The sequence below is a fragment of the Nerophis lumbriciformis genome, linkage group LG33 (assembly GCF_033978685.3).
Source record: "Nerophis lumbriciformis linkage group LG33, RoL_Nlum_v2.1, whole genome shotgun sequence".
Taxonomy (NCBI): Eukaryota; Metazoa; Chordata; class Actinopteri; order Syngnathiformes; family Syngnathidae; genus Nerophis; species Nerophis lumbriciformis.
Window position 1 is genome coordinate 18,052,501 of NC_084580.2, and position 12,360 is coordinate 18,064,860.

A 12,360-nucleotide genomic window follows, 5' to 3' on the forward strand; every position below is an offset into this window, starting at 1 on the left:
CACCGCAAAATGAGCTAACGTTACGCTAAAAGCGAATTAGCCTTCACCTCAAGCCAGGACTGCGAGCGACCTGAGCTGCAGTTTATATTTCTAGAAGGTCAACAGGCTCATAGCAAAGCTACACATAAAATCACATTCACATTACACATTAAAATGACAGGATGGACATCACGTAAAACGGTTACAGATAACGCTAACGCTGCATTTTGGAAATAAATAGCCCTGTAATGCAAAATATGAATGTCCACTGCAAAGGACGCCGGTTCCCAGGAATATATCAAAAAGGCTGCGGTGTCCTTCAATTTTTTCGTATGCGGTTACGGGCATTACGGAATTGACTCTGAAAGTCTTTGCGTCGTTTGTTCTTCCTCACAGTTCAAGATGCTGATGGAGCATCTGGACCCGGACGAGGAGGACGAGGAGGGAGAAGCATCGGCCAGTGCTAACATCCGAAACAAAGCCATAAACGCCCTACTGGGAGGCTTGGGCTCCTTGTCGGGACCCAGTCCACGCAATCAGGCAGGACCGGAGACGGACGACGACGACAGCGAGGGCGACGAGAGGACTCCAGGGGTAAATATCACCGCGAGAGTTTCAAAAACAATCTCCATCCACACAAGTGTAGTTTCAAAAGTGTCTTTGTCTACACACAAATGCATACACCTGCTGTCATGCACATTATGTCCAATCAGAAGCCTGAAAAAAGCAGCAATAGCTGACTTGGTGGCATTAGACCTCCTATTATGTTTATTTTGATATACTTTAGACGTACAATGACATGTACATTATCTTTAAAACCAGCCTGCACGAACACACAGAATCCTGGGAATATTATTAAAGAACGAATGCACACCTGTGCTGCTGAAAACCAACACTCATAGAATTAAAACATGTTCATCAACATGGCGATGTATTACATCACCCCGTGTACATTATTTCTAAAATAAGCACACACCACGAGCCAAGGAAACCCTTTTGCATGTTTAAGTGCCTATGTAAAGCACACGGACGTGCGTGTGCCGCTGCAAAACTCTGGTGGAATTATAAAGCATTTAATCATGGATGTAGTGATATGGTACATGTGTACTAAAGTGTATATTGTCTCTAACATCGGTACACACTATAAGGAGGACGCTACATTATTTTTTTTTAGTTGCTTGGTCGCTTTTTACGCGTGTACACGGTCGCGCCCGTCTCCATCTACAAAAATGGAAGCAAGACACGTAAGTTAATTTCATTAATTGTTGTTAAATAAAGACTAAAAACTAGAGATGTCCGATAATGGCTTTTTTGCCGATATTCCGATATTGTCCAACTCTTAATTACCGATACTGATATCAACCAATACCGATATATACAGTTGTGGAATTAACACATTATTATGCCTAATTTTGTTGTGATGCCCCGCTGGATGCATTAAAAAATGTACCGTATTTTTCGGACTATAAGTCGCAGTTTTTTTCATAGTTTGGCCGGGGTTGCGACTTATGTGTGAAATTATTAACACATTACCGTAAAATATCAAATAATATTATTTAGCTCATTCATGTAAGAGACTAGACCGGGGGTCGGCAACTTTAGCGCCGCCCTAGTGGCTCTTCTGAGCTTTTTCAAAAATGTATGAAAAATGGAAAAAGATAAGGGGGAAAAATATATTTTTTGTTTTAATATGGTTTCTGTAGGAGGACAAACATGACACAAACCTCCCTAATTCTTATAAAGCACACTGCTTATATTAAACATGCTTCACTGATTTGAGTATTTGGCGAGTGCCGTTTTGTCCTATTAATTTTGGCGGTCCTTGAACTCACCGTAGTTTGTTTACATGTATAACTTTCTCCGACTTTCTAGGACGTGTTTTATGCCACTTCTTTTTCTGTCTCCTTTTGTCCACCAAACTTTTAACGTTGTGCGTGAATGCACAAAGGTGGGTTTTGTTAATGTTGACTTGTGTGGAGTGCTCATCAGACATTATTGGTCACTGCATTAATGCAAGCTAATCGATGCTAACATGCTATTTAGGCTAGCTATATGTACATATTGCATCATTATGCCTCATTAGTAGGTATATTTGAGGTCATTTAGTTTCCTTTAAGTCCTCTTAATTCAATGTATATCTCATGACACACTATCTGTATGTAATATGGCTTTTCATTTTTTGCGGCTCCAGACAGATTTGTTTTTGTATTTGCCCCCCGCGACCCCGAAGGGAATAAGCGGTAGAAAATGGATGGATGGATGGATGGATTTTTGGTCCAATATGGCTCTTTCAACATTTTGGGTTGCCGACCCCTGGACTAGACGTATAAGATTTCATGGGATTTAGCGATTAGGAGTGACAGATTGTTTGGTAAACGTATAGCATGTTCTATATGTTATAGTTATTTGAATGACTCTTACCATAATATGTTACATATGTTTTATGCCTCATATAACGTACACTTATTCAGCCTGTTGTTCACTATTCTTTATTTATTTTAAATTGCCTTTCAAATGTCTATTCTTGGTGTTGGCTTTTATCAAATAAATTTCCACAAAAAATGCGACTTATACTCCGGTGCGACTTATATATGTTTTTCTCCTTCTTTATTATGCATTTTCGGCCGGTGCGACTTATACTCCGGAGCGTTTTATACTCCGAAAAATGCGGTAAAAGAACATCCCAACACATCATCAAGGTTTTATATACACGCTGTAAGTATATATGTAATGTAGTAATGGGCACAGTAAAAATAACATGTAATATTTACGTATTTTGCTCATTTTAAGCATACAGCGGTGCATTAACTTCAAAAACGCATCACAACGTTTGCTTTTTCCTTAAAAAATATCACAGATTATTACTCAATACGGACATCATGAGAGACAACAAACATAATAAAACATCTCTTACTGTACAATGTCTGCTATCACTAGGATGTAGACTGTTAAGATGTTGAATGACTCATAATAAGACCAAGCAATTTTGTGTCTTTCTCGAAATTTACGGTTCTAAACTGGATGCCAAATTTGACCAACTCACCAGAATATGTCTTCATCCTATCAAGGTGAGAAGCATTATTTAGGATCTAGAATAAACTTTTACAAGCTCGGAGGCAAGAAAGCAGGTTAAATTGCCTTTCAAATGTCTATTCTTGGTGTTGGGTTTTATCAAATACATTTCCCCAAAAAATGCGACTTATACACCAGTGCGACTTATATATGTTTTTTTTCCTTCTTTATTATGCATTTTCGGCCGGTGCGACTTATACTCCAAAAAATACGGTATGCCTTTGTTAAAGGGGAACATTATCACAATTTCAGAATAATTAAAACCTTTAAAAATCAGTTCCCAGTGGCTTATTATATTTTTCGAAGTTTTTTTCAAAATTGTACTCATCACGCAATATTCCTAAAAAAAAGCTTCAAAGTGCCTGATTTTAACCATCGTTATAAACACCCGTCCATTTTCCTGTGACGTCACATAATGAAGCCAACACAAACAAACATGGCGGAAAGAACAGCAAGCTATAGCGACATTAGCTCGGATTCAGACTCGGATTTCAGCGGCTTAAGCAATTCAACAGATGACGAATGTATTGAAACGGATGGTTGTAGTGTGGAGGCAGGTAGCGAAAACGAAATTGAAGAAGAAACTGAAGCTATTGAGCCATATCGGTTTGAACCGTATGCAAGCGAAACCGACGAAAACGACACGACAGCCAGCGACACGGGAGAAAGCGAGGACAAATTCGGCGATCGCCTTCTAACCAACGATTGGTATGTGTTTGTTTGGCATTAAAGGAAACTAACAACTATGAACTAGGTTTACAGCATATGAAATACATTTGGCAACAACATGCACTTTGAGAGTGCAGACAGCCCATTTCAGGCGCGCTAAGAACATATATTTTTCCACGATTACAGCACTCAGGTTAACCATACCTAAATAGACACAAAATACTGCATTACACAAGACTACCCGAATGTACTCGAATGATTAAAAAAAAAAAAAATGTTTTTAAGCTAAATTATTGGTAAACACAGTTTATGTATAATAATTTACGTAAAACCGCGAGTAATGAATAAAGTTTTCATCAATTAATATATTCTGTAGACATACCCTCATCCGCTCTCTTTTCCTGAAAGCTGATCTGTCCAGTTTTGGAGTTGATGTCAGCATCTGCTTTGAGTGTCGCAGGATATCCACACATTCTTGCCATCTCTGTCATAGCATAGCTTTCGTCGGTAAAGTGTGCGGAACAAACGACTGACCATTTCGTCGGCTTTCCCCACAGCCTTGTATTTTGAACAAATTCCGTCGAATTTCTTGCCACTTTCGCATCTTTGGGCCACTGGTGCAACTTGAATCCGTCCCCGTTCGTGTTGTTACACCCTCCGACAACACACCGACGAAAGTGAGAAAATGGCGGATTGCTTCTCCGAGAGCGAATACCGTATTTTCCGCACCATAAGGCGCCCTGGGTTATAAGCCGCGCCTTCAATGAACGGCATATTTCAAAACTTTGTCCACCTATAAGCCGCCCCGTGTTGTAAGCCGCATCTAACTGCGCTAAAGGAATGTCAAAAAAACAGTCAAATAGGTCAGTCAAACTTTAATAATATATTAAAACCAGCGTGATGTGGGCGCGCATGGAATCGTATATCAACATGGACGAAGCTGCGTGAAAAAAGCCACCCGGCCTCTTCGCGTAAACTTAAACTTACCTTAACCACTCGCTCATCTTTTCTTCATCCATCCCTTCGAGTTAGCTTTTATGATGACGCCGGCTGGAAAGGTCTCTTTTGGCAAGGTCTTCCTTTTGAATATCACCATGGGTGGAAGTTTCTGGCCATTAGCATGGCAAGCTAGAACCACAGTGAAGGATGACTTCTCATTCCCTGTGGTGCGAATATTCACCGTACGTGCTCCCGTTGTATCCACAGTGCGGTTCACAGGAATATCAGTTGCTGTGAAATAGTAATCCGTGTGCGGATGGAGAGATTGCGTCTTTTCATGAACCGGATCCCTGTCGTTTAGTAGGAGCCATTTTGTGGTCTTTACAGAAAAAATATATGGTCTTTTTTCTGCAACATCAAGGTATATATTGACGTTTTTATAGGTCTGGTGATAATGTTCCCCTTTAAACAATATCACAGATTATTACTCAATACGGACATCATGAGAGACAACAAACATAATAAAACATCTCTTACTGTACAATGTCTGCCATCACTAGGATGTAGACCGTTAAGATGTTGAATGACATTTATCAAATACATTTCCCCAAAAAATGCGACTTATACTCCGGTGCGACTTATATATGTTTTTCCCTTCTTTATTATGCATTTTCGGCCGGTGCGACTTATACTCCAAAAAATACGGTATGCCTTTATTAAGTATTTGTGTTCATGGCCTAAGAATTGTCTTCTCTCCCCTGTGCAGTCCTCTCGGAGGTCGAGACGAATAGGAGACCCCTCTGACCCCGGCCGCATGAGCGAGACCGTGGAGGTGATGGACGTGATCGCCCTTTGCTGCCCCAAGTACAAGGAGCGGCCTCAAATAGCGCGCGTGGTCCAGAAAACCCCCAGCGGCTACACCATCCACTGGATGGCCGGCTCCTACTCAGGGCCCTGGGCGGAGGCCAAGAAGCGGGAAGGACGCAAACTGGTGCCTTGGGTGGACACTATCAAGGAGTCGGACATCCTTTACAAGAAGCTCGCCTTGACCAGCAACCACAAACTGAGCAACAAAATAGGCCAGACTTTACGCTCACTGTATGCAGCGCGGGAGGGAGGAGCTAGCTAATGGCTCCTGTGCTTTTTTTTGTTGGTTTTTCTTTTTGTCCCCGCTCCCATTTTTACATGATCAAAGTCCTCTTTCTCCTCCTCCTCCACCTCAAGAGGCAGCCTCCAACCACACAGCCAAACGTCACTGGATTCACACGCCCTCCCTAATTTTTTTATAAGAAAACACAAGAGGGCGTGACTATTTGACACTACATACTTTTACATGAGCTATTCTTTCAAGAAAACGACTGATTATATTCGAGGGACGGCTCATGTTTGTCTATGTACACGTGCAGAGGATAGGATCCAGGAGGCATTCAAGAAATAGTTGGCTGAAATGATCTCTTCAAAGGCTACCAGAGGAGAACCTGGAGGGAAATGTTTTGTCAACATTGTCATGGAAGCTCCTTCGCTGTTGTGCAGCCAATTCTAGACGCTCATTTCTACTCCCACTGTATTATAGTTTAACACAACAAAAACTAAAAATGTTTATATCTCTGAAGACAAAAAAACTGTAAAAAAAAAAAAAAAAAAAGAATAAAACCTTAAGTGAATGTTGGAAATTAGTCTTTTTGATGTTCTTATTAAAGTGTTTTTTTGAATTTATGATACTACTAGCACCTAATGTTTTTTTTTTTCATTTTAGCTTTTAGATATTTGAAAGAAAACAAAACAAAAAGAGAAAAAAAAAACCAAGGATTTTTATTTTTGTTCCATTTTTATTTGTCCATGCTGTACAATGGCAAGAGTCCTCTGAATATAATTTATTCTATTTCAAACTACGCATGCAGTATATGTGGCCTATTGCAGGAGGATATTTTGTAAATGTAGATTTTGTTGTATTAGGTCACCTTAGTAATAAGAGGAAAAGGGGATTCATAACCTTTTTTTGGTGAAACAAATACTGCAATAAATTTTCTACTTCTCTTTGTCACTTGTCTTCTCGAACTTGATCCTATTTTCCAAGTGAGGATAGCAAATACTCAAGACAAGTGCAGCCACGTTTAAAATGTATGTTTTCCTATTAAACAATAAATATCAATGTCAGTTAACTGTAAACTAAATTGTTCCGGTGCTAAAGGATTTTGCATTTTGTAAAACAGCCCATATACTAAAACGTTGTATATATATTTTTAGGGGGGGGGGGAGAAAAAGCTTGCTTCTAGGCTTTGCTACATTTGAAAAGTGTATAATATAAACTTTAGTCTCTTTTTTTGCCACCGGGTTGGGGGCCACAGTTATTATTTACACTTTATTGTTGACATTGTTTGTTGAAAACTAGTTCATATTCTTATTATATCCACATGTGTCATTTTAGTTATACTATTTTCTTTTCTTTGGCACTCAGCATCAAGGGTTGGAATTAGGGGTTAAATCACCAAAAATGATTCCCGAGTGCGGCCACCTCTGCTGCTCACTGCTCCCCTCGCCTCTTAGGGGGTGGAACAAGGGGTTGGGTCAATTTCACCACACCTAGTGTGTGTGACCATCAGTGGTACTTTAACTTTATATACCAATGTATTTATTGGCCTTCTATTTGTATGCTTGTTCTATAAATACAAAAATGGGACCCATTGCCTCCCTGCTTGACACTCAAGGGTTGGAATTAGGGGTTAAATCACCAAAAATGATTCCCGTGTGCGGCCACAGCTGCTGCTCACTGCTCCCCTCACCTCCCAGGGGGTGATCAAGAGTGATGGGTCAAATGCAGAGAATAATTCCGCCACACCTAGTGTGTGTGTGTGACAATCATTGGTAACATTTTTGTGTGAAATTTAAAGTAAAGTTCTTTATTAGATACGTTACTGGCAAGAAATGGGGAAATGGCACCATCTAGTGGAATGTTTACATTTCAAAACAAAAGCCAAAATAGATTACTACCAAATATTTAAAATTAACTCTCACCAATAGTGACTATATTGGTGTCAAATATACATTATGATTTTTTATGACTGCCACGAGTATAACTTAATAAATACCGAGCATTTATTATTATTTCCAAAATTGTGTACACTACTGAATTGGGGTCTTATGGCCGCTTTATGTGGACACTTATACTGCCATCTGGTGGTATCAGAAGAGTATAACATACAATGGAATTTGGGGGAGGGAAAAAAAGTGTAAAAATAAGAATTAGCATGTCACTAAACATGAAGTACACGTTTGTTGTTTGTGAGACCGAGCTTTCTGCTCTGCCGCTTCCAGTCTGTGGAACGCTCTTCCTGACCACCTGAGGGCACCACAGACTGTGGATGCTTTTAAAAAAGGCTTTAAAAGCCTTCTTTTTAAAAAAAGCCTTTCTTTTTTTTAGATACATGCATACTAGATTTAGGTATTTGGCTGTTCTAGTTTTTATTTATTTTTATTTTTTATATTTTTATTTTTTTTAATACACTAGCACTTTGAGGTTGTTTTTCCCAATATAGAGTGCTTTTCACAAAATAAATCTATTATTATTATTAGTAGTAGTATTATTGTTATTTATGGATTACAGTTTTTTTTCTAATTAGGGTCCAATAAGCCCTAACAGCAAAGATAAATAAATTAAATGCATGTACACAAACAGCTTGGACCTTTAGAGGTAAATATGTCCCATGTGCTTTTCCTAAATAAATCTATTATTATTATTATTTTTATTTTATTTTTATTGTTACTTATGGATTACAGTTTTTATTGTAATTAGGGTCCAATAAGCCCTAACATCAAAGAGAAATAAAATAAATGTACAGGTAAAAGCCAGTAAATTAGAATATTTTGAAAAACTTGATTTATTTCAGTAATTGCATTCAAAAGGTGTAACTTGTACATTATATTTATTCATTGCACACAGACTGATGCATTCAAATGTTTATTTCATTTAATTTTGATGATTTGAAGTGGCAACAAATGAAAATCCAAAATTCCGTGTGTCACAAAATTAGAATATTACTTAAGGCTAATACAAAAAAGGGATTTTTAGAAATGTTGGCCAACTGAAAAGTATGAAAATGAAAAATATGAGCATGTACAATACTCAATACTTGGTTGGAGCTCCTTTTGCCTCAATTACTGCGTTAATGCGGCGTGGCATGGAGTCGATGAGTTTCTGGCACTGCTCAGGTGTTATGAGAGCCCAGGTTGCTCTGATAGTGGCCTTCAACTCTTCTGCGTTTTTGGGTCTGGCATTCTGCATCTTCCTTTTCACAATACCCCACAGATTTTCTATGGGGCTAAGGTCAGGGGAGTTGGCGGGCCAATTTAGAACAGAAATACCATGGTCCGTAAACCAGGCACGGGTAGATTTTGCGCTGTGTGCAGGCGCCAAGTCCTGTTGGAACTTGAAATCTCCATCTCCATAGAGCAGGTCAGCAGCAGGAAGCATGAAGTGCTCTAAAACTTGCTGGTAGACGGCTGCGTTGACCCTGGATCTCAGGAAACAGAGTGGACCGACACCAGCAGATGACATGGCACCCCAAACCATCACCCAACCATGCAAATGTTGCATTTCCTTTGGAAATCGAGGTCCCAGAGTCTGGAGGAAGACAGGAGAGGCACAGGATCCACGTTGCCTGAAGTCTAGTGTGAAGTTTCCACCATCAGTGATGGTTTGGGGTGCCATGTCATCTGCTGGTGTCGGTCCACTCTGTTTCCTGAGATCCAGGGTCAACGCAGCCGTCTACCAGCAAGTTTTAGAGCACTTCATGCTTCCTGCTGCTGACCTGCTCTACGGAGATGGAGATTTCAAGTTCCAACAGGACTTGGCGCCTGCACACAGCGCAAAATCTACCCGTGCCTGGTTTACGGACCATGGTATTTCTGTTCTAAATTGGCCCGCCAACTCCCCTGACCTTAGCCCCATAGAAAATCTGTGGGGTATTGTGAAAAGGAAGATGCAGAATGCCAGACCCAAAAACGCAGAAGAGTTGAAGGCCACTATCAGAGCAACCTGGGCTCTCATAACACCTGAGCAGTGCCAGAAACTCATCGACTCCATGCCACGCCGCATTAACGCAGTAATTGAGGCAAAAGGAGCTCCAACCAAGTATTGAGTATTGTACATGCTCATATTTTTCATTTTCATACTTTTCAGTTGGCCAACATTTCTAAAAATCCCTTTTTTGTATTAGTCTTAAGTAATATTCTAATTTTGTGACACACGGAATTTTGGATTTTCATTTGTTGCCACTTCAAATCATCAAAATTACCGTAAATGAAATAAACATTTGAATGCATCAGTCTGTGTGCAATGAATAAATATAATGTACAAGTTACACCTTTTGAATGCAATTACTGAAATAAATCAAGTTTTTCAAAATATTCTAATTTACTGGCTTTTACCTGTACATTTATTTTATTTCTCTTTGATGTTAGGGCTTATTGGACCCTAATTACAATAAAAACTGTAATCCATAAGTAACAATAAAAAACAATAAAAATAATAAAAATAATAGATTTATTTAGGAAAAGCACATGGGACATATTTACCTCTAAAGGTCCAAGCTGTTTGTGTACATGCATTTATTTTATTTATCTTTGCTGTTAGGGCTTATTGGACCCTAATTAGAATAAAAACTGTAATCCATAAATAACAATAATACTACTACTAATAATAATAATAGATTTATTTTGTGAAAAGCACTCTATATTGGGTAAACAACCTCAAAGTGCTAGTGTATTAAAAAAATAAATATATAAAAAATAAAAATAAATAAAAACTAGAACAGCCAAATACCTAAATCTAGTATGCATGTATCTAAAAAAAAGAAAGGCTTTTTTAAAAAGAAGGCTTTTAAAGCCTTTTTTAAAAGCATCCACAGTCTGTGGTGCCCTCAGGTGGTCAGGAAGAGCGTTCCACAGACTGGAAGCGGCAGAGCAGAAAGCTCGGTCTCACAAACAACAAACGTGTACTTCATGTTTAGTGACATGCTAATTCTTATTTTTACACTTTTTTTTCCTCCCCCAAATTCCATTGTATGTTATACTCTTCTGATACCACCAGATGGCAGTATAAGTTACCACATAAAGCGGCCATAAGACCCCAATTCAGTAGTGTACACAATTTTGGAAATAATAATAAATGCTCGGTATTTATTAAGTTATACTCGTGGCAGTCATATAAAATCATAATGTATATTTGACACCAATATAGTCACTATTGGTGAGAGTTAATTTTAAATATTTGGTAGTAATCTATTTTGGCTTTTGTTTTGAAATGTAAACATTCCACTAGATGGTGCCATTTCCCCATTTCTTGCCAGTAACGTATCTAATAAAGAACTTTACTTTAAATTTCACACAAAAATGTTACCAATGATTGTCACACACACACACTAGGTGTGGCGGAATTATTCTCTGCATTTGACCCATCACTCTTGATCACCCCCTGGGAGGTGAGGGGAGCAGTGAGCAGCAGCTGTGGCCGCACCCGGGAATCATTTTTGGTGATTTAACCCCTAATTCCAACCCTTGAGTGTCAAGCAGGGAGGTAATGGGTCCCATTTTTGTATTTATAGAACAAGCATACAAATAGAAGGCCAATAAATACATTGGTATATATATCAGTTGGCCAACATTTCTAAAAATCCATTTTTTGTATTAGCCTTAAGTAATATATTTTAATTTAGTGACACACGGATTTTTGGATTTTCATTTGTTGCCACTTCAAATCATCAAAATTAAATGAAATAAACATTTGAATGCATCAGTCTGTGTGCAATGAATAAATATAATGTACAAGTTACACCTTTTGAATGCAATTACTGAAATAAATCAAGATTTTCAAAATATTCCTATTTACTGGCTTTTACCTGTATGTACACAATAAGCTTGAACCTTAAGAGGTTATTACGTCCCACAGACTTAGTGGCTTTGGGAAGATGCAATATTTCTTTTTAACCAGTAGAGGGGGTGCACCGTTCCTGGAGGTACTGCAATACCAGGTCGATGCGTGGAGTGGACGGAGCAAGCCCCTATTCCATCTCCCTATTCCAAAAATCAATTTAATATATGGTCCCCGGATAGGGGACGTATCAGATATTAAACTGATAAGAACAGATACTACACTTGATCTTAGCCAAAAGGCCGAGAAGCGATACTGTGAAGGAGTCAGAAGGGATGATATCATTCCCCACACAACAATCTAAAGTGACGGTGACACACACAGTAAATGCCGATGACGTCACGTATCAACACACCAAACAACAACCAGGCCCTCCATGAATGACCGCATTGTTTTCAATGACGTTAATACTTTTTATGAACGGAATTGTTGCCGACTAGTCTAGCGTCTTATGGTCACGTGGTTCGAGTCCGTCCAATAGTAAGCGGCGAAACACACATTTCAAACACTCGCCTCACATCGGTGTCAATTAACCAAATAAAACAATGCATAGTCTTCAGTGTAAAATATACAAACCACGGCCGTCGGTAGAACCTTGTTGCGAAACGCAAACTAGATGTTCGATCAACTTTTGATCGAGCACAATTCGTCAACAAACTACTTCCGGTTTTTTTCTTGTGCCACTCAGACTAACGCTGCCGCCATCATGTGGCGTGGAGTAAATACTACATCACTTTAAACTGGACATAAAGAGAGGATGGATGGATGAAGTC

At 39.0% G+C, this 12,360-nt stretch overlaps 1 protein-coding gene and 1 non-coding gene across 4 annotated transcripts in view; one reads left to right on the top strand and one right to left on the bottom strand.

The window, feature by feature from the left end:
- The window catches only part of LOC133575955 (nipped-B-like protein A), a 113,818-nt gene extending 107,115 nt beyond the window's left edge, over positions 1-6,703 (top strand). For all 3 annotated transcript variants that reach the window (XM_061928903.1, XM_061928904.1, XM_061928905.1), the window contains exons 48-49: positions 376-573; positions 5,426-6,703. In XM_061928903.1, coding sequence (XP_061784887.1) covers positions 376-573; positions 5,426-5,788 — 561 coding nt within the window. In that variant the 3' untranslated portion in view covers positions 5,789-6,703. The remainder of the gene's footprint in view (positions 1-375; positions 574-5,425) is intronic.
- Positions 6,704-11,650: 4,947 nt separating this feature from the next.
- On the bottom strand, positions 11,651-11,841 carry LOC133576027 (U2 spliceosomal RNA). Its single transcript, XR_009811556.1, has one exon. It is a non-coding gene; the product is annotated as a U2 spliceosomal RNA (small nuclear RNA).
- Positions 11,842-12,360: the final 519 nt, after the last annotated feature.